This window comes from Sander vitreus, chromosome 10, assembly GCF_031162955.1.
Source record: "Sander vitreus isolate 19-12246 chromosome 10, sanVit1, whole genome shotgun sequence".
Classification (NCBI taxonomy): domain Eukaryota; kingdom Metazoa; phylum Chordata; class Actinopteri; order Perciformes; family Percidae; genus Sander; species Sander vitreus.
This window is the reverse complement of record NC_135864.1, coordinates 19,662,204-19,689,710: the sequence shown is the minus strand read 5'-3', so window position 1 is coordinate 19,689,710 and position 27,507 is coordinate 19,662,204. Positions and strand designations below refer to the sequence as shown.

At 41.6% G+C, this 27,507-nt stretch overlaps 1 protein-coding gene across 3 annotated transcripts; it reads right to left on the bottom strand.

Moving 5' to 3' along the window:
* Window positions 1-899: 899 nt before the first annotated feature.
* On the bottom strand, window positions 900-27,470 carry kdm3b (lysine (K)-specific demethylase 3B). Of its 3 annotated transcripts, none has more exons than XM_078260786.1 (25): window positions 26,952-27,470; window positions 18,928-19,092; window positions 16,482-16,595; window positions 15,932-16,037; window positions 15,427-15,551; window positions 14,953-15,012; window positions 14,100-14,801; window positions 12,778-13,987; window positions 12,478-12,694; window positions 12,140-12,354; window positions 11,849-12,001; window positions 11,533-11,640; window positions 11,269-11,396; window positions 10,871-11,171; window positions 10,506-10,759; window positions 9,605-9,877; window positions 9,278-9,449; window positions 9,059-9,149; window positions 7,100-7,230; window positions 6,855-6,974; window positions 6,312-6,335; window positions 4,504-4,643; window positions 3,965-4,141; window positions 3,704-3,838; window positions 900-1,864 (listed from the first exon to the last, which is right to left on the bottom strand). In XM_078260786.1, exons 1-25 carry the CDS (start codon window positions 27,165-27,167, stop codon window positions 1,784-1,786), a joined length of 5,418 nt encoding a protein of 1,805 aa, XP_078116912.1. In that variant the 5' UTR covers window positions 27,168-27,470; the 3' UTR covers window positions 900-1,783. The 3 variants fall into 3 exon arrangements, with proteins under 3 accessions (XP_078116912.1, XP_078116913.1, XP_078116914.1); XM_078260787.1 differs by having other exon boundaries at window positions 10,871-11,168; window positions 26,952-27,469; XM_078260788.1 differs by lacking the exon at window positions 6,312-6,335.
* Window positions 27,471-27,507: the final 37 nt, after the last annotated feature.

Sequence of the window (27,507 nt, the reverse complement as noted above, 5' to 3'; positions counted from 1 at the left end):
AATATACTACTTAGTTGGCCTTATTAAGCTAATTAGAGTGGAAAATAAGACTCAGCAGCACTGAAATCTGAATCTTTGTCAGAATTTAAATTTGGCTCTAAGAAATGGCAACATTTTAATACTTCCACAATTTTAGGATATAAACACACTAACCATATTCAACATCACACAGGACCTTAAATCGAGATAAGACAGACATTCATTCTAGATCTAGTAGCCTACTGAAACAATTAATTAGTAAACCAAACAGAACATTGCCAACAATTTTAACTGAGTGATTGTTTGTCATACATCAGGAAATAATTCCAAATGTTTGCTCTCAGATGTTAGCTGCTGTTCTGTTTTATTATTGTAAACTGATATTTTTTTTTGATTTGATTAAAAAGATTAATTGATAATGAAAATAATTGTTAGATGCAGCTCTGATTCAGATGTTTTAATACATTTCCATGTTTTATAGACACTAGCGGTGGGAATCACCAGAAGCCCCACAATACAATATTATCACGATACTTGTCACGATACATTATTGCAATTTTAAACATATTGCGATATTCTGCGATATATTGCAATTTAGCTTTTTTCCAACTTCAAATTATGTCTCAAAAACTTTAACGTCTGTTTTATCTAAAAAGATAACTTTCTCCTGCTGACCACCAGAAACAAAACCTCAACTGCACCATCTAGTGGACTGGAAAGGCAATTCAGTTACTTCTTTCTAGGACCAAAAAGTTTAATTGTCATGTGCAATTTATATAATAAAAGTATCCATGTATCGATACAGTATTGCAACGTAGAATATCGTGATACTACTCTAACAATTTTTTCCCCCACCCCTAATAGACACCCTGGTTGTATACGCATCAAGGTTTTGTGGGTAACAAATGGTAAACAAACAGTAGTTTTTGTAAACTTTATTGTGAAAAATCAAACAGACTGCTAAGATCAATATATATATTGGTACAATGTTAATGGCCAGTAGTTTTGTTCAGCTGCAATTGTGATTCTTGAACAATGTTGTTGGAAGTCTGCAGTTCATGAAGCCCATGGGACAAAGATAGGTGACCAAAAAAAAAAAAATTAAACCTGCCATCTCTGAAGTCCTCCTGATCATTGCCTTGTGGTGTATAAAAAAAAAAAAGACTTCTTACTCTAAAAGTGAAATAAAAAAAACAAACATTTGGTCTGCTTCCCATCACTGGCTGCATCGCAAATTCATTTCAGCCACAGACGGCAGAAGCAATGAGCCGTTTAAAAACTCCAACAACAACCAAAAAAATCTACAAAAACAGGTTAACCTCGCTCCTATCGAAGAAAAATAATAACGTCATCAAAATAGGAAAGTTAGCCCAGTACTCACATTTTGTCAGTCGCTAATATGGTAGCTGAACCTTTGCTCCAAAGGCACGTCAGCTTTTACCTCCCTTACTCTCACATCTTACATATACAATGAAAACAGAACAAACACACTGACCTTAAATACAGAGTTAATCCAAAAAAAAATTGGAAAACTAGACAAGTTTGAGCGTACTGTGTAACAGCGATAAAGGACTTCCTTCATCGAAGCGCTGACTAGCCCCTCCCCGTCTAATCCCTCCCCAAATCAAATGTTCTCTTTCTCCAAACCCAGACCTTTCCACCCCCAAATAACCTACACTTTATCTTTGTACTCTGCACTCTGCAGCCTGTACTTGTGTATGTAGGTATGTAATGTATACTGTGTTTGTGTACGTAGTGGAGTGGTCGTCAGAGGCTGTTTTCAGACAGCATTACGTTAGAGGAACTAAGGGCGTGCTAGTTTAGGTTCATGGGCCTTCAGTGTTCCAACAGCGTCCTTCACTGCATGATAGATGATGTTCTTCACCTGAGAAAAAAGGACAGGAAAAGTTTGTTAAAACAAAAACAATGCCTTAAGCTACACATGATCCACGGTAAAACCTCTCTGCGCTGGCCGTTCCATTAGTTTCCTATGGGGAATTGCCGCCGAGCACTGTGCTCAAAGTTCCAATTATTTCAACTTTGACCTCGTTGCCGCTGACCTTTCAAGGAGCAACCAAATCTATACGTATACCTGCGCTGCGCTTTTACCTGCCCTACCGCCCTACCTTGCATTTTTACTGCGGATCATGTGTAGACGGCTTCACACTGACCAGGGCTTTTTACAACACTTAACTTACATATTAACATGTTTTTCTACAAAAAGAAATTAGAGTATACAATACAAAGTAATATTACTGGAAAGCCATATGGTAGCAACCAGTTTACCAAAACATTGCTGCATTATACTGGAGAAAGTTTTCTTGTCATTACCCAATAAGCCAAATGTTTTTCTCACTTTGTGGCTATTTTCACTTTCCTTTAATGATGCACGCCAAGTTTGGAAACATCCATGATTCTTAAAGGGATACTTTGCTGATTTTAATCAGTCCCTCCAGGATTTCTCGGCCTTTTTTTTTAGATTGTCGCGGCCCAAAATGCCCGATTTCGCGGGAGCTTTTGTAAAAAACTGCGATCAAAGTTGCGATGTCTTTTGTATGTTTGTTGCAATGAAGTTGCGGGAGACAGTGAAAGTTGCAAAAAAGTTGCGATTTCTTTTTTTGTATAGTTCTTTAAAAATAAAAAGGAAACTTGTTTTGGGGAGAATAAAATGACTCTGGGCTGAGATTTCCTAGTAATCTTACCAAAAAGGCTCAGGATGCTGCAAATGTTGGTATAATATGAAAATGGCTGGTGGATTTAAGACAAAAAATAATAATTTATTGAATCAATCAAATTTGAACATGTGTGTCAGTGGCTTGTAGATCTTTACATTGTTAGTTATTTTCCTATGCTGGCCTGGGACACACATTCATACGGTTTGATAATACTGACTTTAACTTATCATTGTACTTACAATAATGAGCATAGCTGTCCTCAATTTAGGTCATTGTGTTGTCTCATCTCCTTTTTCTCCTGCATCCACCGTGTGTGTTGTTTGTGTGTGTGTCTGTGTGTGCGTTTGTGTGTGTGCAAGCGTCAGTCGCGGGGGGTACGGAGCAATAGCCCCACCCGCCGCAGACAGCCGACAGACAGGATGGAAACGGCAGCAACTTCAGCGACTTTTAAATCGTTCAAGTCTACATTGATGTTAAAATGTATCGGACGGTCTGAAATGTTTTGCAAGGTCTTTCGCTGTACGTGTGGTTGGTAAATGAGTCACACACACGCCTCGTCTTCATATCAAAAACAAGGAAATGATCAACCCGTTCTCACTCCCGATTGGTCATTGGCTCTCAGAGTGCACGTGGGACTGCTGTGATTGGTTGAAGTCGCGGGAAACTTCAGGTTATTGGTCAAATGTGCAGAAAAGTTGCGGTGATTGGTCAAAATTGCGAGTCGCACCAAATTCAGTGATTGGTTGAATTTGCGTGAATTGCCGCAATTGCGACATTGCAAAATCCTAGAGGGACTGTTTAATCCAGCTCTGTGTCATCTTTGTGTGGGCAGAGTGTTTAGATGAATGGTGTTTGGCTATTCTCCGTGGCCCCAGTGCATGGAGGAACGGAGCTACGTCAGATGACGCAAAAAGTGGCGGATCTCGACAGATCTCCGCTGTTCTGCTCCGTGGGGAACTCTGTGCACTACTGCCACGGAAGTCTCTCTCTAGTTAGTTGAATGCATTACAATGTAACACTGAAACTACATGAGAGAAATGCACACCCACCTGTAGCTTGTCTTCGTGGTTTGTATGTGTAGTGGACAGGTGTCTGAACTCCTGGGTCAGTCTGAAACAGTGTTTTACATGCTCAGGAGACACAAAGTCCTCTGCCACCTTGATACAGCTGTACAGGTTGTGCACCTGAGAAGGAAAGAGCGGAGAAAGAACAAATGTGTTAATGAAACAAGATAAATATGGATCTTGAATCATCTACATAAATGGATATCTATATAGCAAGCATCCTTAATATAACACAACATGTCTGACCTGGTGTGGAGCTCCAGCAGGGATAAATACGGCATCTCCTAAGAACTGTACAATGGCCCAACCCTGAACGCCATATTCTTCATAGAGCCTGCGGCGGAGCACCTGGTCCAGGTACCAGCTCTGGTCGTGAATGGGGTCGTGGTCTGGAGGGTTCTCTTGACCCTGCTCCTCTCCCACCTGACACAGATAAACCATGGCATATTCATTTTTAGGTTAATAAACAAGGATGTAGCGGGTAAACCTATCAGGGTTCAGATTAACATAAATTCATAGAATGTACGTAATCTTAAAGTAATGCACGTCAGCCTTCATTATGAGTTTTCTGAAGGGGAATGCTTTTCACAATCCAATTTTTGTTTGTGCATTACAATAATTATCTGCTGACATCAGGCCATCTGTAATGCACCTTTCATCCAATTCATCACTGTCTTTGTAAAGGACCCTGGGTCTGAGGTTCAAATGTGTTACTAGTACAGCCAATGATACTGAAGCTCAAAAGATCAGATCCTATTTTAGACAGAAATCTACTGGCTGCTGACCTTGCGGAGCAGTTCTCTGATCTTCTCGGCATCCTTGGCAGCGTAGATGTGCCAGAGAGCTCCAGGTTTCTCCTTTGCCTCGTACACCCTCCTCTTCGTCATTTCATCCACATCGCCCTCTTCAATGGTGGTCATGACCTCTGGAGGACCAAACAAACAAAAACGCACACACATACAGGGCACCAAAGAGTCATCAGCAATGTCTCTATGATGACAAGATTTTACAGTAGTTTCGTTTCCTCTTTAAGTGGTCTCGTGAATCACGTTTTGCGCTATGATTGCTGAAGTTTCAAAATTATATGAAGATTACTGTCTTATTTATTCCAGTTTGATGACTGACAAAACGTATCATGCCTCAGCGACTAAGATTATCAAGCTACATTTGCATGTCTCATCTTTATGGCATAATTTATAGCATAAACAAGTATATCAATGTACATCCATCATACCCTTTGACAAAAATGGCACAGAGCTGTAGTTCTCAACTGCTGACTCATGATCCAGTATTGGGTTGCAGGTCTATTAAATGTGAACTGCAAGTGTGTGGGCCATAACAGTTTCTATCTGAAGTGCACTGATTGTCCAGAGCTTCTTTTGAAATACTGTTTGCAGCTGCATCATGTGGCTGTCATGACACAAACAGCGGCACTGTGGGTTCATGTTTTTCCCCAAATAACTGTGGTAAAAAAGAAAATTAGTCTAAACAGAAACTATTAAAATAGCCTTTGTTTCTAGTGTGTAAAAGCATTTATTAATGACTAATTTTGAGAAATCTATGAAAATGGTTCCACTTTTTATTGATGTCTGGGTTGTGACTTAAGACAAATGTGGATCATGTAGCTGGAGAAGTTGAGAACCACTGGGGCAAAGAAAAGGACAAGTTACAGACTACACAATCACATTTACTGACATTATGTTTACATCCACTCCACTTCTACCACTCTACTGCATGAAAATATACTGATACTGTGTCTACTCTTACAGTGCTGATTTACAAGTTATTCAGATAGATAAGCGAAAACTAACACATTCATGACTGTGTTTGCCCTTTGTCACCAGCTCAGCTTTATTTCCAGTGTTTCTCTTCGCTACCTAACAATGTGTATGCATTTAGCTAGGCGGCCAGCGAGGTGTCTTATAATAACAATGTGTGTGTGTACTGGCATAGTCATTATCTGGTCACAAATGATTCTTTCACAGACAAGTTCAGTTTCCAGGATAATGTGTGTTTATTTTGATGTGCGTGTAAAATCCCATGGTCCTAAGAAGAAGAAGGGTCGGTGTATGAGGACAGCATGCCTACGGTCATATAGTGGGGTGTGCCTGCAAGGGAATAGGGATGCCAATTCTAGATGCCCTTCATTTAAACTTTTCTCCCACTATGTAAGGACCAGAGCACAGCTCAACCAAAAGTAAAATAAACTGAATATACTTCCAGTAATGACATGAAATCTTGTGTAAACTTCATGTCAATTTGTGGATTTTCACTTGCTTTATCGACTGAATCCCAAACAGTACACGTTTTCACTCAACCCCGAAATCTACAAAGATAAAGAAAGTCAGGATCTCCAAAGGGCAACAACAGAAATTTCAATGCCATCTGTTATTCATTCAAGGTGTTAATTAAGGTTACATTTCCATAGAAATGTACAAAACATGCCACAATAGAAACTAACAAATCACAGAGGTCACAGGTCTCTGGTCCCTACACAGCACAGATAATAACATGAGGATGGGGGGAGGAGTGAAGAAGGTTAGTCAAGTAGAAGGGCATGCTACTTAAGTGATACAACTGGGAGTCTACAAACCTTTTTGTCCATCGATATCTGCCTCTGTGAATGAGAGATTTGAATGTAAATGAGTGAGACCCACTCAATGATATTTTTCAGGGTCCTAACCAAACCAATCAAGCCTAACTAGCAACTAAAACAGTAAAAGCATGATGTTCGGGAAACATCTTTGAAAGTATTCTTTAAGATCGTTCAGGAGGGATCAGTTGAAGATCAGATGAAAGACAAGAGTATACTGTCCAGTGTTTGAAATGAGTTATTTCTTTTATATCCTACATGTATTTTATACAATGTCTTGGATTTGGTACAGGGGAAAATCTGATCATTTGCGTGTCATGACATGAAATGATTGTGTGATTTGAGGAGTAAGTTGTGCTTTGATAACATTTAGCAGTTTAATGGTGTAAGTGTCTTGTAATAAATGTGTAAAAGTGTGTGTGTGTGTGTGTGTGTGTGTGTGTGTGTGTGTGTATGTATGTGTGTGTGTGTATGTGTGTGAGAGAGAGAGAGACAAAACAAGACGGAGAGAGAGGGACAAAGTGTGTGTTTAAGTCCACTGACCTTCCTCCGGGTCTCCCTCTACTTGTGGGATGCCAACATAGACCATGACATTGACAGCATCAGACACATCCAGATGGAGATTAGTGGTTCCCACCTTCCTGTCTTCAGATGAGGTTAAGCCTGAAAGACAGTGAAAGAGAGAAAGTGAAGACAAATATATTATGGAGGGAGGGGGAGAAAGAGATGAGACATCTGAGTTGATAGGGAATGAAAATGTTCTGTCAGACTCAGCCAATCCTTCTCACCATAGGCATTGTACATCTTAGGTCCTAGGTCAGGACGCACAAAAAAGTTGGGCAAACGGGCGGCAAGGTTTAAACGACCATCTCTCTTTGTGTACTCAGGCAAGGGGAGGTTATCCATCAGATCGTCAAACCTGGGAAGAGTATGAGAGAACATCAAAGAACACAAGTAAGATTCACTAATGTGTTTGTACCTTACAAAAAATGAATTGGTTGGCAAAAAAAAATCCAATTCATACTTTCTTTTTAATCTTACAAAGGAAATGACTAGTTGACAAAAATGGTTTTGCATTTATGGCATGTGTAGAATACCTCAAACATTTGTCAATGTAACGTGGCCAAAATATGGTGGTTATTCCGCATTTTAACATATGTAGGTACCAAAAATTTAGGTATAGATCGTCAAAGCACCAGGATGGCAAAGAACATTCTAACATTAACGTCTATAAAAAAAGATACATTTATCCATTGTGGCATGTGAGAAATGTCATAAATACAACACAGGGCTCTAGAGTGCGACCAAAATTTGTAAGGGGGCGACTAAGATTTTTCCTAGGTCGCACCGGTGCACCTAACGTCCTCGCATCCGCTGCATCTCCACGAATGAAGCAATGTTGTTTATATTGTTATGGTTTAATGTTGCGTTACATGACCCATTCCTTCAGTAAAGCCATGCCTGTGTTTGGATCTCTCCTCCGCGCAGCCCCGCCCCCATTCACGCACACACGGCTCCACTGCTGCTGACATTTGTCTACAGTTGTAATAGTAGTAATTGTTATTAATACAGCTATATATTGTTAAGTATGAGAGGGAAACCTGTATTGGTACCAGTGTTTCCGCTGGTAACTCTCTGTTATTGCGGCCGCCACAGCGAAAAACACATTAGAAGTTATTAAATGCAACTAACTTCAGTTGGTTGAGTAATACCTTGTGAGACGGAGCCTGCTGGACCTGGGCGAGAGATGTGACCCATGGCCAGAATATCATAGTTCATAAAAATACAGCGCAGTGACGATACAGACATTTCATAGCCTACACAAGACTTGTGTAACGCCGCTGACCCGCCAAAGCGCATTCGACCCGTGCTGGACCCATTCATAATGAGTCAGCCATCACTCTGTGAGTAGCATACGCTTCAGTCCATCGCACTCCCCCTCTCTCCCCCTCTGTCTGCCTGTCTGGGTTTTTTTTGTTTAAAAGACTTAGGCCTTTATTTTGATAGGAAAGCTGAAGACATGAAAGGGGAGAGAAAGGGGGGAATGACATGCGGGAAAGGGCCGCAGGTTGGAGTCAAACCTCTATATATACCAACTGAGCTATTTGGGCGTCCTCTCTCTCTTTTAATCAGTCTGTTATTGTTGTTGAAAACAAGTGAAGGAGCTTTCTCAGAGATATACATTTTTTAAATATATCCTAGGCTTTCATTTACATGTGTTGCAGCTGTATATTTTCAAACTGGGAAGGAAACCCTTTCTTTGCATTTTATTTTAATCACAATCTGTTTTAATGAAAGAGTTTGTGAAAAGTGGCTTTGACTTAAAACTGAACATTTAGCCCACTTTGTAAATATATATATATATATATATCTCGTGTATCGCCATTCAGCGTTAACAGCGACGCAAGGAAAAATTTGGGTGCACCTAAATTTTGTGCTGGTGCACCTAAATAAAAAAGTTAGGCGCACCAGTGCAACCAAGGCAAAAAGTTAGTCTGGAGCCCTGCAACAGATTCCATATGTGCCCAGTGACTTGTAAATGATGTGATAAAAAATGTATCTCATTTTGGCGTGTGAGATATGACTCTTATTTGTGGATATAACTCATATACTATAACCTCAAATAATATACATTATTATATATAATTGGTTAAATACATATTTGTGAATAATCCACTCTGGGAATGAAGTGGATAGCTTGGTTGGCAAATGCACGAAAAGAAGCAACATATTTCTGGGTTCCTCACCGTGTGGGCATCATGTCCCTGAAGTCTTCACCTGGAGGCCAATCCTTTAATTTCAATACCATGGGCTGGCCCTCATTATCTTGCAGTCGCTCTGCATTCACAGAAAAACACATTAGCGACCAATTCTGAGAGAAACAGGAGCTAAAATAACACTGTATCAATCAGTCAATCCAAACAACAAAAAAAGAATAATTTAGGAAAAATAGTTTGTGCACTCACTGGAGATGATCTCAAAGCCGTCCCAGAAGTCTCGCACCTTCACATCAGAGATGATGGCACAGTTTCTACAGTTGACAAGGTCTACATCCTGGTCTCCAAACTCCCTACTGAAAGCATCAGGCCGCCACAAATCACCTTTCAGGCGTTTATGTATCCCAGACACCAACACGGGCTGGACACAAAAGAGAAGAGATTAGACAGATGACAGATCAACAGAAGTCAGTGTGGTGAAGTTTCAACCCATGTTTCTTCAACAGCAATATTTCTTGTTTCAGCTCCATCATGTTTCTGCCACAATTGCCTCAGGTGTTATATTGTAGTTCTTACTTGTCCCTGCTTCCAGCACTCTCTGAAGATCTTCCAATTGTTGCTGTTGCTGGGATCCTGTAGGCAGAGGAGTCGACCGTCACAGAGCCAGGAGTGTGAGGTATGTGGTTCCAAAACACTAAGGCCCATTACTCCGTCTTTTCGGCCCCCCAACACACCAAGCTCGCCACTCTCAGAGGCCCCTGTCCGACGGCCTTCTGCCTTCTTGGTCTCTACAACCGAGGCGATGATGTGATCCAGGAAGTTTGGGAGGCTGCTCTTCAGCTTGTCACTCTGACAGACAAAATAGAAATGATTGATTACCCAGCTATGTACTTGTACACACTTACAGGTAAATTACTTTAAGTAAAGGCTTGTCTTTTTTTATTTATTTTTTATTTATTTTTTAAATCCACCTCGGCATTTTGTGCCAAGTGAATGTTCCGCTTCACTTTTACTACAGCAGTAAATGGCAGAAATACAATTTATAATCAATTCAGTTATTCCTAATCTTAGTATTCTTCAAATTTAAATTAATCTTATTGAAAATGTTTTTAGTTGATTGACACTACACTTACATGCATTACTGAAAATGAGAAGGCAAAAATGAGACTGAAAATTCACAGTACTTTCCTTATCAACATTTTCCGTTGTATTTTTCTACAGAGTTCCAGGAGAGATGTGCCTAACACTTTGTATTTCTCTTTGTGTTGAAATACACAAAAATATTATAGGCATAATTAACATTTTCCAAACATAAATAGGCATACACTGTGTAAAGTGTGATTTGAACTGATTCCGTTTTATTACAACTGATCTATTTTTCAGTCAGAAACTGATCTTGCTATAAATGCTCTGATCTTTTAGTATACATTTGTACACTTGGTAAAACTACATGGATTGATAAAAGCTTTCTACGTACGCCTGCTGAGGTAAAGACAGAGGGGAACGGTACCCCACTCTCTCCAGGCCCCTGAGGGAGTTTGCCCGGTCCGGAGTTGAGCAGGTCCCGGAGACTGGACCCTTCAGGTTTGGACTGGGCCATGCTGGAGCCCAGTAACAGGCTGTTAAATAGCTTAGGGCTGGAGGCAGAAGGCTTTGACAGGGCACTGAGTGAGTCCAGGCCAAAGGGAGGCCGGCTGTCTCGACTCATCATGGAGCGAAGTGAACCAGATTCTGGAAGATGATGGCAAGAGAATGGTGATGTAACGTCAAATTTAATATTAATTTGGACTTTTTTTATGTACTTAGATTACACTGACTCAGCATTTCCTTATTCCTACTTACCTTTGGTGTCATCCTTGGCTTTCTGTGTGGCCAAGTCTGCCAACCAGTGCAGAGCAGAGCTGTTGCCCTCTCCTGATGAGCGTGGCTCTTTGGCAGAGGACTGTGTGAGGTTACAGGGGGAGGATGTACTACTGGTGGAGTTACTGGTACTGCCCACACTTTCTCCTCCCCCACTGTCTGATGGCGCGGCTGTTTGTGTAGTTTCTGTTTTGATCGATGATATTTCTCCCTCTGATTTTGGGGTGGTGCCAATACCAGAAGCTGCAGCTGCGAGGACGCCACTACTGCTTGTTGTAGACTGCTGAGACAAGCACAACAACATTAGCGCCTTCAAGTTAAACACTTTTCACAATGCAGAAATGGAGCGCTAAGAAAAATATGATGTGGCAAAACAGTACCTGTGAAATCCCATTGGGGGCACTAGGGCGTACTAGAGGCTTGGTGTGTCGACTGGTACAGGGACAATTGGCCTTAATACCCCACTTGCCTCTCGCTGAGTGCACCATGTCACCTATGTTGTAAAGAGCTAAAAGGAGAAGGGCAATAAAATCAATCATTACAACTTTTACAGTACCAATACAAGATAATAAATACCTAATTACTTGATGCTTGTGAGGGGGAGAATTGATAGATTCATGATTCAATCATAATGTACATGTTACCTGTCCCAGGTATAATCTGCGTAGGCATAAGGTTCTGTGGCTCATGAGGTTGGCCTTTGGCACACTTCAACCAAGAGAAAACCTCATCCTCGGGACCTTCATCTACATCTGAAGAAAAGAACATATTGACCAACGTGTGTCTCTCCAACGCACTCAACCTCCAAAGATCTCACAAAGTATTAACTCTGTGAACACTTTTATTATTTCTATTTAATAGTTTCTATTATTGTAACAAAAATATATAATAATATAAAAAAGGTAGGTTAACACAGGAACACTGTAGTGAACTGGTTAACTTAGCTCCTAAATGACTCACCCTCCCTTGGCCTGTTCCTACGGAGCCGATAGCAGTCCAGACACACTCCAAAGCCACACTTGCGACACACCCAGTGGATGTTGAACAGCGTGGTCTCACACACGTCACACATTTCTCTGACACCTCGCACTGCACGTTTCCACGCTACTTTCTCTGAAGGACAGGTAAAAAAACAAAAAACAGAACAGGTTTACATACACAATAGACACTTCTGACAGGGTGAGTGTTGAGAAAAAGTGTAAGACAAGATAACACACCAAATGTGACTACAATTATTAAAATGATACTCACGGTGAGGCTCCACCATCATCATGGCCTCCTTCTCAGACATGACCAACTGACAGAACTGGTCTCCAACATTGGCCAGGATGTACTTGGATGTATCAAGGTCAAGGCCCTCTTGGACAGCTGGTGCAGGTAGCCACAGACCCATGGCCATGGAATCGCTCTGCTGAGGACTCAGGAAGCCTTCCACGCGCAGTATACCTTTGCGAGTGAAAGCCAATCTGGTCACGGGCAAAAAGAAAGGTTAATGCAGTAACACATCATTGGTTGATTAATAATTGCTTCCTCTATGACGCTCAAATACAAAGCAAGACACTAAACAGCGCAAGCATATAAACGTGTACCTTCTGAAGTGAAAGAACCGACAGGCCACATTTGGGTCGTCGTCATCATCACTGTCTTCGTCTGTAGCACGATATTTACGGTAGCGCTCCAGACGGCACTCGCGGCATTTGTGTAAGTGAGGGGCCACATTGATGCAGGAGCCATCCTGGAGAAAAGACTCACCAGACTGCTTTAGACGACGCACTTTGCTCTGGTCTTTTAGTACAGACTGGCCCACTGGAGGAGACAAGTGGTCGTGGTAGTGTTAATTATATTCCTTAGCGTGTCACCACAAATGAGAAAGAGTGGACAAGACTTACCTTTGAAAGGCTTGTTACGTGGACGGCCCTTAGCAGCCACTTGGACTTTAGTTTTCTGCAACATGGCCCCATCCTTGGCAGGGTGTGGTGTTCCTCCTGGGATTTGGCCTTTCTCTGGGCCCTCCTCATTCTCACTCAGGTCTGACAGGTCACTGTTGCTGCTGGAGTCAGAGTCACGTTTGGACGATTGGCCTCTTTCCTCCAGGGTAAACTTCTGAGACTGGCTCCGGTCAAAGGACACAGGGACTTCCTCCATTCCACCAGGTTCAGTGCTTCCAAACATTGGGCAGCCTGAGGTGGATGTAGGCATCTCCCCAACATCTTGCTCCTCCTTTGTCACAGTCTCTTCACTTTGTGACCTCTGTGATGAAGTTGGTCCTGGAGAGGAGGAAGAGCTGGGTGAAGCAGTTGCTGAGAGGGCTGGGAAAGGGGAAGACAGAATCCCCTTAGGTGGCTCTGCCATAGTGAACAGGTTTGGCTTGCAGTCCGAGGCAGGACCAAGAGTCTGCGGCTCAGCCCCTGTGAGGCCAGCAAAGGAGGTGTGGGAGGTTTTGTCCCCATATGCCAAAAATGGATTAGCGGGCTCTTTGGAGGCCTGCAGAAAAAGGTTCTGGTGGCTATCTGAAGTATTAAATCCAGATTGCAGCCCTAAGCCCCCCACAGAAGTCCCATTATTACTGCTCTTCTTAGAAGTATTTTGAGCTCCAGAGGCTGCAGCCAGACCACCAATACTTAGACCAGAGCCTCTTCCTGCTGCAGAGCCACCCATGCCCTGGAAGGCCGATGACGATTTGTTGAGCACACCATTTCCCGTTGAATGGGTCTCAGGCACTTTGGGCTGCTCGGGCTTTTTCAGCCCTTCAGTGGAGGTTGCAGGCTTGAAAAGGCTTAGGGGCTCTTTAGTCAGGCTCTCAGACACTGCGGTGAAGTAATTGGTGTCCTTGGACTGGGTATGACAAGCAGCTAGGCTTGGGCTGGACCCAGAATTCTGGGTCATGCACTGAAAAAACAAGTTTTGGTCTGGCTGGAATTGAGTCTCATTCTTTGCTCCACCAAAGCCAAAGCCAAAGGGCCTGGGAGTGTCCTGGGAGGTTGTTGTTGTTGTAGTAGTAGTAGTAGGAGCTCCATTGGTCTGAGAAGTAACCTCTCCAAATACAGAAGCAGGGGGCACGGTCTGGGGCAAACGAAAACCTGATGCCGTTTTAGAGCCCTGAGAAACAATGTGGTACAGTAAAAGTATATTAATAACAGAAAAAACTGTGATGACTTGCAAAGGCATCATATAATGGTATTGACAGTACTGATCATAATGATCGTCTTACCTCAGTGTGGCTTCCCCAGGTGGGGGCTTTAGGACTAAAACCCACAGAAGCAGAAAGGGCCACACTAGGGCCGCTGTCATGCGTCCAGGAAATTGTGACAGGCCCCGGGGAAACAAGAGCAGCTGTTTTGGAATAAGCTGATTGGGAGGCCTCTTCTCGATCTGGCTGGGGGGATGGGGAGGCCTTGGGGGCTGGAGCTCCAGGGACCAGGCTAGGCATCTGGCCTAGTGAGGGGAAAGATGTGGGGGAGAAGGGAGAGGGGGCTGGTTTGAGGGGAGGAGGGGTGGGTGTGTGAGTAATGGCAGAGGTGGAGTCCGCTGCCCCTTGTGTGGAGAGTGAGCGACCATTTTCTTTGACGTGGGCGGGATAACGAGGAGGAGTAGCGTTCAATTGGTCCATCTGGAGTGAGGAAGTGGTGTTGGGGGACGACACTCTGCCCTGAGGAAAGGTTCCTTCTGAAGAGCTTCCGTTTTTGGTTGTGCTGCTGACTCTCTCTCCTGAGTCTCCACTCCAGATCCCCATCCCTTCCACTGGAGTTTTGTTGGAATCGCCACAGTTTTGCCCATCAGCTTCCGTATCTCCTGCTCCTTTAAAACGTTTCAAGTTCAAGTCATCCTCACCTTCGGAGGCAGTCCTACGTCTGCGTCCACTGTCACCCTTCATTGTTTCACTGTCCTTCCTTCGCCGCCCATTCTTACCCAGCTAAAGAGAGGGAGAATGTTACATAATTTTTTACATAACATTTTTAAAAATGTATATCTTTAGCTGAAAATACTTGATGCATTAACAAAATATACAGCGCATTACCAATTATAGAGTATAGTTTTATAGATTTATAATAAAGCAACCTTACCTCCTCCTCTGTCAGCATGACATGTATCACACGAGGATCTACCATCTGGTTTTCTTCTCCCTACAGCAACAAGAGGTGGTATTTAAGTGGCATCCTTTCATACCATGGGCAGAATATATTTAGGCAAAACATAAGTTTTAAAAAGATATTGTTTTGCAATTTTCCTTTCATTTTTAATCTTGGGTTTCGCCCATTACAGAGCAATTTCTTTAGCATTGTATCCTGTTTTTTTTTGTTTTGTTTTTTTTAAATGTAGCGGAGCTAATGGTATTAGGTAGTGGTTAAATAAAACAAGAAGTGAGGCAATACAGTCATTTGAATCAAACTTATCCAGTCTGAATGTGACAGGACTGATTTTCCATCTAAATCTGTCTATGTCATAAAAGAGTTTCTAATGGTTTTGGTATTTTGATCCCTAAATATAATATACACAATTTGCATCCCAATTTTACTTGTAGCATAGGCGTTATCTACCTTATCTAAGGTAATCTCCATTATGTGCGAGATAGGATCGTGCTGTGAGACCAGTCCTGTAGCCCAGCACTCCTCAAACTCCGGCTGGTACACCCGAACCCTGCGTCCTTGAATAGTGTATGAACCTGAGGGCAGAAACACAGCGAAAAGTAGAAAAGTTAGATTCTGGCAGTCAACGAGAATCCAGGCTAGAAAATGTTACGGCATTAAAGTCTCTCAATATAGTAAGTTCCTACTCCAGCATTAGAAAACACAATGATTTACAGTCACTGTTGTTAGTTCATCTGTATCATGCTTTCACTGCTTATCATCTTCGTAACTACACAAATTGGATGACACATGCCAAGTTTAGGCATTTTAAATGAACAGCAATTCCAAGGCTGCCAATTTGAGCAAGTCCCCCAAAATAAAACATGTGAAACACTGTTAAGACATAACATCCCAGAGAACACATGGAGGCAGTAAAGGAAAACAACATAAAAAACTTGTGAAGGTTGAGTCTCACCCTTCCTGAAGATCTCCTGCAGTTCAAAGTCAGTACGCCAGCTGGAGATGGCAGCCTGCAGGGAGGGCTGCTCCAACAGCAAAGGGTGTCTTATGTCTTTATCAACCTGCACAAGGACACAAACCACACTGTCCTGAAATAGTGGTACAGTAATAATAATAGCAATAACATAAAACTTCACACTACAATATTATAAGAAAGAACACCAGCACGGCAACTTACAGTTACTACTGTTATTTCATTGGGTTATAATTTTAAACATGTTAACAGTAATAAGAAATACCCTGTCCCAAGAAATTGTTTATTCTGCCTGCTAAATACTCAAAAAGCACAGAGGTATTCAAATCCCATCTGAGAAGCTCAACCACAAAATGTGGTTAGGTCATTTTTGATAAACATCCTAAATAATTAGTCCATTATAAAAAGTTTTTTGTCAACGAACTGGTTTACAAACTAATCAGTCTAGCACTTAACACTACTAAAGGATTAACACACACTGTATAAAAAACAAAAAAAAAAACAAAACAAAAAAACAAACAAACATACACACCTCAAATCTCTGGACAGTTTTCTTATCAGGCAGGAACTCAAAATTCTTGTTTCCAAAATACTCAACAGGAACCAATGATCCTAAACCCACTCTGTCCACCAGGGAGCGGAAGACCTGAAGAAAAAGGGAACAACATGAATTTCTTAGACCCTGTACAAAAATACTAGATATGATAACCATATACATCTCAAAAGAATGACGATTTTTTTCAAAATGTGGGCTGTCAATCGATTAAAATATTTAATCACAATTAAATGGCATGATTGTCCGCAGTTAATGGCGATTAATCGCCAATTAATTGCAAATGTTTTACCTGTTCTAAATGTACCTTAAAAGGGATATTTGTCAAGTGTTTAATTAATCTGATAAACAATGGGATTGGATAAATATGCTTGCTTTATGCAAATGTATGTATACTTATTATTGGAAATCAATTAACACCACAAAACAATGAGAAATATTGTCCAGAAACCCTCATAGCAGTGTTTCTGTAATCTGTGTTGGAGTTAGGGATGTCACGATACCAAAAATATAGTAGTCGGTACCGATACCACCAAAATTGCTGCTACTAAAATACTCGATACCAAAGTCGATGCCACGGTGTGAAAAAAAAAAAAAAGAACAATAATATTTAAACATTATATAAAAAAAAAAACACAATAGTGGCAACTACGAATGTCATTGTCATCGATACCAATACCACTGAAATTTCACGATTCTTGATACCCAATTCGATACCACAGCTTTCTGTCACAGTGGAGGGGTGTAAGTGGAGGGGGCAAGGAGTGCGTGATTTAGGCTACATGTAACGTAATTCTGGAGAAAACGCCAGTCTTCTGGACCCGCAGTCTGCCGCTCCGAAGCCTGGCATTACCACACAGCCAGCATAGTGTAATGTCTTCCATGAGTTTACCTGGAACTTCCAGACAGCAAGCATGTTTAGTTATGTCTGTTAATTCCTGCCGTTGTTTTCTCACATAGAATCGGGCTGGTTGAAATTAACTGACGTTATAAAGGCCCTCTAAAACAAGTGATGAAGTTAGCTAACGTTAATTTCTGCTATCAGAGCTAACGTTAGGCTGTGACAGGCAGTGGCAGAGGGAAACAGACTTAACATTACTTTCTGTTTGGGAGCTCCAGGTGAAGTCGGGTAAGCCGTTAATGTAGATGTAACGTCACGGTAAAGCCAGAGGCTGACTGCTGTCACGCATGGATGTATTGCTGTCACGGAGATGATTTTTCTGTGCTGGTGGGGTGTTGTTCTTCTTCTCCAGCATTAGCGGCAGACTAGAACACTGTAGGCGTATACTGCCCCCATCAGGTCTGGTAGAATTGCGCGCCCCCCCCTCCCAGTACCTACGGTGCTGTAGACAAAACGAGTACCGTCACCTTTTTAGAATTTTGGTACCGGGGTTTCGTGACATCCTTAGTTGGAGTCCTACATATTTAAATCTCTCCTGTGATAATGTCCAGTGAAAATAATTCCATTTTACAGTGTATGCAATCCGTCTCTCAATCTGATTGGTTATATGTCCTGAGTAATAGCCAATCAACACCACTGAAGGCTGCAGTGCCAGAGACTCAAAGTGGCTCCGGTAAATGAGCGGAGCTGTTTGAGGCAGCAGATATTACTGAAGTTGCAATATAGTCACAATCCTCTGTGCGGGCGAGAAATGTGACCCACGACCATCATAGTTCAGAAAAACGCAGCTCAGTGAGAATACAGACATTTCACACACCAGACATTTAGAACACGGACCTGCCGATGCGCATTGATCCCCAGTTGGACACGTTCAGAGACTTCAGTCTGCAGTGTAGTTCCTACACTTCACTGATAAACCAGAGAACTGTACAGTTACACTGGGCTTCATGCGTCCAAAAAATTTGTGGTCTTAAAACAAATTTACGTTAATGTGATAACACATTAACTTCGACAGCCCTAAATTTAAGAAATCTAGACTAAAAAAGGTCTTCATGCCAACATTCTAGTCATTTTATAGTGAGTCATATCTTTTTCTTGTGTTTCTGATAATATTCACTTGAGAACATTACTCTCTAAATGTACTCATTTTGCATTTGGGGGTGAAAAGTTGCCCTCTACTGGGCTCAGCAACAAAGGCTTCAGGGTCAAGAGGGTTAAAACAAATTAAGCATTTTTCTGTGAATCTTGACTGCATAAATTAAAACATTCTGGAAAGTGTTACTTAAAAGTAGTTAGTAATGGTCAGGGTCCTAACTTGAGAATACTCAAAATAAAAGCTAAAGTTATTGAATTCAAACTGAACCCCGGTTGGCAAATAGCATTGGGCCTATATGGCTACCATGGATGGCCTTGTCCTAATGCCATGTCCCCATTTCAACCGGTAGCCCAGATTGTTTCAAGGCTAGACTTGTATGCATGATGCAGATGGTCCTGCTTACTCCCACTGTTCAACTGAGCACTCACCAGAGCAGGCCAGGCTGTGGCTGATGCTGGGGCTCCAGCAGTCCCAGTACCATCACTCTGATTGGCCCAAGCAATGGAGTCTTCCACCAACACGGCTTTCACCCCCTCGTCATACACCTGCACCCAAGAACACCTCTGCAGAACATTGTCAAACTCCACAAATACCTGCAGTGGGAAAAACAGAAAGAAACGGGACATAAACATAAGGACTGATATATGTGATATAAGACTGCTACCTACAACTGCAACTATAGCAAATCTAATTAAAGTAACAAGCAAGTAACATAAAAATTTTTTAAAGACAGAATAACTGTAAGTGGATTGTCAAACTACTATATGTCAGAGTAGACAGCCACACAGGGCCTCTTCAGCGGCCAAGAGCTCATTAGAAAATGTTGTCAACTAGCAAAGCAATGCCTGTGTGTACCAGCAACTCTCTCTGAAAGAGCATTTCATATCCATGACGATACGGTCTCATACTAATACTACTCAGTATTAAAATGAGAATACTAGAAAAGGAAAATTTCCAGTCTGCTTGTGTTGTCTTTTTCTTTCTAAACTTTTCATGCTATGCGATATCAGACTTCAAAGTGGCCCCTTTACTGCTAGAGCAAGAGTTGGATAGCACACTTCATTTTGCATAGAACTAAGAAGAAAACTATATACTGAACTTTTGCACATTCTTTAACATCTTTGCACATTCTGCACTAAACCATACAGCCTTCTTTTCTTATTGTTAAACAGTTATATTGTACATTTGTGTTATCATTTCCTTTGAATATGTTTATTTATGCACAATCAACCAAAGCAAATTACTTACATGGCATTTTCTTTTCTAAGATAATTTTTTGGCCATTTTAGGCCTTTATTCGACAGGACAGCTGAACACATGAAAGGGGAGAGAGAGGGGGAATGACATTCAGCAAAGGGCCGCAGGTCAGACTCAAACCCGGGCCCGCTGCATTGAGGAGTAAACCTCTATATATGGGCGCCCGCTCTACCAACTGAGCTATCCGGGCGCCCTACTTGGCATTTTCTGATTCTGATTTCAGATACTAAAGACTCACATGAACATACTCTCTGGCAGGATCACAGGAGGAGTGCCTGTCAATCATTAGTTATCTAGCTACTTTGGTTCAAAAGAAAAGGTTTTAGTGAATAATTGGCTTAAAATGAAAAACACAGCCTTAAAAAAACATTCCCGGTGATCGTATTAAACATAATTAGTCTGTTGTGCTGACTTAAAGTATATAAAATTATATTTACCGGTATTTAATGTTTTTTGCTGTAGTTTCTTTTAATATTACATGCATCCATACCCAGATTTTTTTAAATGATTATAGCCTGGACATGTGGCTGAAAATGTACAGCTAGTGTCTTAATACTGACCCACTTTGCACCTGTATTATAGGTTGTTATGGTTGTAGTGTTGTTTAAATTTGGTTTAAAGCTGTGGTAGGCACTTTATTGTTGCCATCGCTGGGCAAAAATTCCATAATAATCTTTCAGCATCTTGTAATTTAAGTAGTCTAAGAGAAAAACTACTTCTGCACCTCCTCATGGCTCCGTATTCAGGCTTCAGAAAATCTAGCCGTTGATGGGAGACTTTGGTCGATCACAGATCATTTCAGAGACAGAGCGTTCCTATTAGCTGTTCCGTGCATGCATTGCCCGTGCAACAGAGAGAGGAGAGGGAGAGCTGCTGGGAGAGGTCTTAGTCTACTTCAAATTCTGGCGTTTATTTGCATTCTACCCACTGTAGCTTTAAAGGTGTAAACTTTTCTAATGCAATACACTTTGTCAAATTCAGCCAATATCGCCTCACGGTCCGCTAGCTCTCTGTTTTGAGTGTGCCCTAAAAATAGATCAGGTGTTTTATGCACAGACCTGGCTCTGTAAATGGGAAATAAACAAAGTGCATCGAACCGAGCCACACAACACTATTCCAGTCGGGCTTGTGCACAGGACAGGAGGGGAAAGGCCATGGATGTGTAAGAGAAAGGCAGTGGGAGTGAGAGGGATGGTAAATCTGGCACATGCTAACGTTCTGAAGTAGCACATTGACGCTGTTTGTGTGCCAAGTTCAAGTATCAACAATCTTTCTCCAGAATCACAGACTCCACCTTTAAGAACACACACCAGGAAACCTCCAGTTAGTCATGAATGGATTGGGATTAGAATTGGAACTGTTGTTTATTAATGTGTCAGGATCTTTTTTATTAACCTGCATTTGCAAGGTAGGTTCAGTGAGCATGATTGTCATTTGTTACAAATCCACACTGACAGATACACACCATCAGACCAGCAAGATGCCAAGAACAACCACAAACTTATCCAAAGGACACTGAGAAGCCCCAATAGAGCAGATTGGTGGTTAGGGTGCATTCATACGACAATAGCCCTGTGTGAAAAAGTGCAGTCCTCTCGTTAATTTGCACATTTCTGCACACTCTGTATTTCTACTGTTTACCTCAGGATTGTCGAAACAAAAGATAAAAAAAGTTCATACCTTTGCAAAGTACTGTCTGTGGGTATTTTGAAGTGGGGTTGTATGAGGTAGGGCTACTTATCCATAGTCAGTGTATAGTAGATGGCAGTCTGGCCACCACAGAAACATTCTAGGATAAGAGGAAAAAACGCACCGGGTTGTTTGCATTTCTTTAAACCAATCACAACTGTCTCGGCCGGTGCTAAGTTTTGGACACAGCGACGGTGGCTCTGCAAATTGGTCTCGGGAAGGAACTTGTTTTGGTGGAACATTTGCACCCCGCAAAAGAAAACGCCATATACAACATTAAATTAGGTTAACTGTTCACACAATAACGTAACGTAAGATATTAAAATTAGCTGGATACATGGTTTAACGTAATCTGCTCTTGTGTACCAGTGTATCACCGTGTGTACTTTGTCCACAGCAATCCCACCAATCAGTCCCAAAACTTCCTAGTAAGAGAGTAAATGCCGTAAACATATTCTTTGTAAATCTTTACAATCAAGGGGGGGGGGGGGGGGGCGGGACTGAGTACCCAGGGCCCTCATGTGAGGAGGGCCCAAAAAGATGCTAGAATGAAGGGTGCTTGTGCTACGCCCCTTATCACAGAAAGAACCAAGCAGGCCTGCCTTTTCTCTCTCTCTCTCTTCAAACGTTCTTCTTCTGTACACTGTTCACTTTGGCTCATAAAAGGTATCCTCTTGTCTCCACAGTGAATGACGAAACGTCTTTGTTTTTGTTGTCTCTTCCATAAACTGCAAACAGCTAATCTGCGGCGTAATACAGTTCTAAGGTTGAGAAAATGTAGTGCCAAAGGAAAGGGCTGTCTGATGGCAAGGTAAAGTGGTAAAAATATTGTAAATGAAGCACCACTTGATTGGGTGCCCCCTTTTTTAGGAGGCTAAAATATGATTTTGCTGCTGCCCCCGTCCACAGCAGTACATTGCTTAGCTTCCGTGTCGCTACTCCCTTGTGCTTCTCTAAAATTGGGGTGTGCCCACTGCCATCTACATATATACATGTATGAGTACCTCCTAGAACCCCACTTCAAAATATCCAAACTATCCCTTTAACCCATGTAATCTGTTACTTAAACTAGACATCCTAGATTGTATTTGATGTCTCACCTTAAACAACACACCCACACAAACGCAGCCCCCTGCACTGTTTCGGTCTGAATCTCCGCTTAAAAGGTTCCTCAACTAAAGTTCACGAGAGAGGGGCAATTAATACTGTAGCAACTGAAACTGCCACAGATCTAATGAGACAATAAAATAGATCCAGAACATAACCCTGTTTCTTAATGCAAGATATTTTAGTTATGCATCTTCTGTGTCAAAATAACAAAATAAAACTGATATGCATTGGTTCAAAATGGACAATCCAGCTGACCAATAGGTGCTTTCCGACCGGATGGTACTTGTACTTTTTAGAGGAAAAGCAGTTCTAAGAACTACTCTCCCCCAAAATCTTTTTTTCCGTTTGCATTCCCACTGGCCAAGTGGCCATAGGACTGGTAGGAGGGGTAAGGGAGTGACGCAAGCACTGCAGCGGTCTTTGCCGGTGAGCCGCAGGACACGCTTGTGGAGTTTAACTCCGAAAAGACAGTTAACCACAGGTTCCCTTTAATCTTATGATGGACATGTGTTGTGTCTTTAAGCCAGCAGCCTTGTGAAAATAAACCTCTTATTTACGAGGCAATCTGAGACCTCCAAGCACGCGAGGTGTCTGAGCAAGGAAACGAGCTAGAGGTCGGGGCAGGCGCTTGCTGGCTGTCGCCTCACTTCATGGAGGTTCTCAACTCCGAGAAAACTTTGAAGCGGTGTCAATTCGGCATCAATTACGCAAGACTGCCTATATTCGAAATCTAAACAGTTAATTTCTCGCCTAAAACATTGTCAGAAGTGAATTTAATGATGAATAAGATGGTGAAAATTGTTAAAAATGTGCCGCTGTTGGTTGTTGCTCTGACTGCAAGTTCCGAGTTGGCAGTGGGCGTGGCTTAGAAGTTCGACCAATCAAGTACACCTTGGAAAAGGGAAAAGACCCTGCTCTGAAGTAGGAGCTAAAAAAGTACGCTACTGAGGCCAGAGGAACTTAAAAATCCCCAAATTTTTCCTGTCGGAACACGACGAAAAAAGTGTTCTAGGAACGTTTAGTTCTAAGCACTGCAAAAATCCGTCCGGTTGGAAGAGAGAAGCCCCTAATGACGCCCATTAGCCAAGGTTTCAAAATCTAAACTACTTCACAAAGTAACCTTGACAACAGCTGGGCTTCCTCTTCTCGTGAACTGTGTGCAAGATTTGTACCATTGACTTTTATCAGACACCACCAAGACACCATGACATTGCTCCTATTTGTCACAATTATAAAGTTGATAGCGGAGGTTTATTATTTTGTTGGCTTGAGTGAAGTAAAACACAACAGATACATCTAAGGTTTTGACTACAAACGTTTAATTTAACAGAGCAAGCTGTGAGGAACAGACTGGACTGTTATCAGTCTGCCGGCCTCCCCCAGTCACTGCTTCTATTCAAATCAGATTTGTATGAAGTCAGGGTGGAAATGTTATTGATTAACACCATCTATGCAACTGACCAGTCAACCTGCTTAGGGTTGAACGGAAAAAGGAGTGAGCGACAGAGAGAAATTAAATTGAAGCTGAAACTTAAGTTTAGTTGGTACCATTTCATTGAGGTTAAATGCTGTAGCAGACAAGTGCCAGGGGGAAAAGCTCTAGAGGCACTAGCAGATTCACACATAATAGAATTTACAAGAGGATTCTCTCAAGACTCGTTTGAGAAGCACTTTTTATACGGTTGGTTCACTCAAATGACAAAAGGAAATAATTCCATATTAATTAATGGTGTAGTGATATTTTCTTGCACAATATAACACGGCACAAAGCGTGATGATATGTGAACCAGAAAAATGTGCCACAACTAACTCTCAAACAGCGAATGCGAGTGGTGCAGAGAAGGATAAATTGATTTGTTTGGAATACTGTATCTCAGTGTCATGTTCGCTTTTGATCCAAGGTGATGCTCCATCCCATTACCTTTTTTTTGTCTTGCTTGGAGCATTTTTTTGTGCTTTGGAAACAACCAGCAAAAACAGAGCTCTCCAACTGACATGACATGTCCGTACATTGATGAGGAGGAATAATACAATGAGATTACAGCAAATGTTCTTTTAATCCAACCTTCTACACAGAGTGGACACGTCTTTGCCTCAATTTGCGGCACCATGTGCGGATCTGCATCTGTTCACCTCACATCTGGAACAGGACTTTTGGCAGGGAGCAAAAATTCTCTTCATTTACATACATACTCAGCCGTAGAAGACCACTTCTTGTTTTCATTTACAATGAAACAATAAATGCCAGGCATTATTATTATGAACTGCCGAAGGTCTACACAGCAGAACATTTTAAGGCTTTGTTTTTTCTCTTGTTTATATAATAAAAAAAATAAAAAATAAAAAAAAGCCCCTGTCTTTAGTCAGAAATTCAGAGCCAGTGTTGCTTCTAGTCTGACCAAATTCAGATATAAGGGGATTATTACATGACATGATGATGCAGGCTTCTTTCATTCTTCAATTTAGTTTTACGTTCATTTTTTTTTTTTTTTGGTACTGACATCTGTGAGAAAAACTCAAAAAGTACTAGGGGTCAAACTTAACCTTGATGAGAAGCAGAAATCCGGATGACACATGAACATTATATTGGTATATCTAGATTATCACCAAGCTGTACTCAAAATACATGTCAAACCTTTCTGCCAGCAATGTGCACTGCCACCTTTTTCACAGAGACCACTCAATCAAGCCTCTGAACAAAAGATCTTTAAAGATTTTAGCATGTATTGTATTTTTTTTTTGTATCTTTTTTTTCTACACATCCCAGCTGTCATGCTGGTTATTCCTCAAGCTCATGTAACATCTAAAAACTAGCATTTGCCCTAAGTGACTGACATCAATACACATGTAATCAAGTTGGTGGGAATCTCAGAAGTAAACCGAGCCATAACACCTGTCTTTTTTTCTTCACACAAAAACTGAAACGACACCTGGTGACCCACGACATACTCTATACAGAAAGGTGATGAAATTAATTTAAACTCATTAAGCAGGTGCATAATCCTACGTGTACCTGTTTCATTTTGTTTGTTATAGTGAAAAGGTTTTGTGAGTAGGAGACTAGCAAACCTGTTTCTGACAACCTCCCCTTTATCCCAGTAAATCAAAGATCTTGGCTAAATATGATTGCATTGACTATGTTGTCAAGGTTCATAATGGCAGGGCAGAAGAATACTTTCTCTGACAGGAAAAAAAAAAAAAAAAGATATCCAAGCCCCAGCCCTATTAATGTTTATCATTGATGGACCTCATTTCTCCAGTAAATATCCATTTTGGTGAATGCACACATCTGAAAAGAGAGCCAGACAGATAAAAGTACACCTTCTTATTCTACAGAGAGAGAATCTAAGAGTAACTGTTTTCAGTCAACTAGCTAATTTCTAACAAACAAAAAGGACATCCCACAAAAACCCAAAGGACCCTCATTGATTATTGTCCTTGAAACATATCTATTTTATTTAGTTTAATAATCGTACACCTTAGCCAAATGGGATCAATTTAATTTATTTAATCCGCACTCTAGTCGAGATTCTTTCCAACTAGGTGCTTTTTAATCAAATTAACCCTATGTTCTAAGAAATCACTGTATTATTATGTGTATATTTAAGACCTTAACATATTTAAACGTTCTGTAAAAAATTAAATTTACTTAATTTATTTAATTAATTAATTAATTACTTGATAATTGCTTAACAATGAAAAACCAGATTTTAGCTATTTAATGTATACTTGTAACGTTATGTAGGTCACCCACCACCTCCCCACATTTTTACAAATCTCAAATGTCTCTGCAGTTTCGCTGGCCGGGGAAGCAGCTTGAGAAGATTAATTTCATTCATACAAGAGTTTTTTAGCTAGTAAACTTGCGCTTTAGTCTGAAAATTTAACAATCTGGAACCCACAGTTAAGCCGAAAGAATTCCTTGTTCACCCTCGTTTGAACTTGTGAGGCCTTTAACTAGACTAACGTTAGCTAACGATGGGAACTGACGAGCTAGCTAGCTAACGCTGTTATTCGCTGTTGCTTGCAAGCGGTTTGTTACCATATCGTGATCGTTTGGTTATCTCTGCCGCATCTGTGCTTTGCAACCGATTACTAGGGGATTAAGCTCAATATTAGTGGAGCTTAATGTCATTCGTTAACAAGCTAAAAAGCGAACAAAGCAAAGGCCAGAAAATCCCCGGCCTCGAGTTTAGCTTCGCCTCACTGTCTGAGACGTGTAGCTTGCTAATATATGCATGAGCATACGTTAACTGCCAACAAATGCACCAACATTGACGGGTAAAAACGTGTTCAATGCGTTTGAACACATATTTAATAGCTAGTATACATTTTATATAGACATTGGTAGGTATTTAGTTACGCAGTACGGCATCACTTGTATGTAAACACTGACCGTCAGCCCTGCAGCAGCAGCAGTAGTGGTTGTTGTTGTCGCCTCTCCTCCGCTAACCTCCGAAGCGGCCAGGCCGATGACGCTTACTGCCCGCACTGTTCCCCGGAGCCAGTCCCGGGCCCAGGCAGCCTGCTCCGGCTCGGATCCATTCGCGGACCTGCCGTCTTCGAGGAGCAAAAGCAGACGCTTCCCTATCAATTCAAGAGAGTCCCCCATGGTTTGCTCGCAAGCTAGCTGTCTTCAGTGAGCAACCATGAACAGTGTAACTTCTCCGCTTGGGACGGGAACTCAGGAATGCTAGAAGACAAGCAGAAAATAGCTGCGGCGACTTTGTATTTAACGTTGGTGCAAAGGCGATCCCGTTAGAACCGTTGCAAAGGAGGGCACGCGGCGGCGGACCAAGTCACGCCAGGAATTCACACAGTCGAGATGTTATTGTCCTCGGTGCTAGCGCAACTATCCTGCTCTGTCCGCCATTGAGCCCTGCAACAATCAAACGCACTCCTCGTAGACAGGCAGCACTGCGGAGACAGAGAGCAAGTGTGTGGAAACAGCG

Coding starts and splice junctions, on each gene's coding strand:
- kdm3b (XM_078260786.1), bottom strand. CDS start 27,167: ATGGGGGACTCTCTTGAATTGATAGGGAAGCGTCTGCTTTTGCTCCTC. Junction 13,988..14,099: donor CCTGGGGAAGCCACACTGAG/GTAAGACGATCA, acceptor ATTGTTTCTCAG/GGCTCTAAAACGGCATCAGG. Junction 10,760..10,870: donor AGCCAAGGATGACACCAAAG/GTAAGTAGGAAT, acceptor ATCATCTTCCAG/AATCTGGTTCACTTCGCTCC.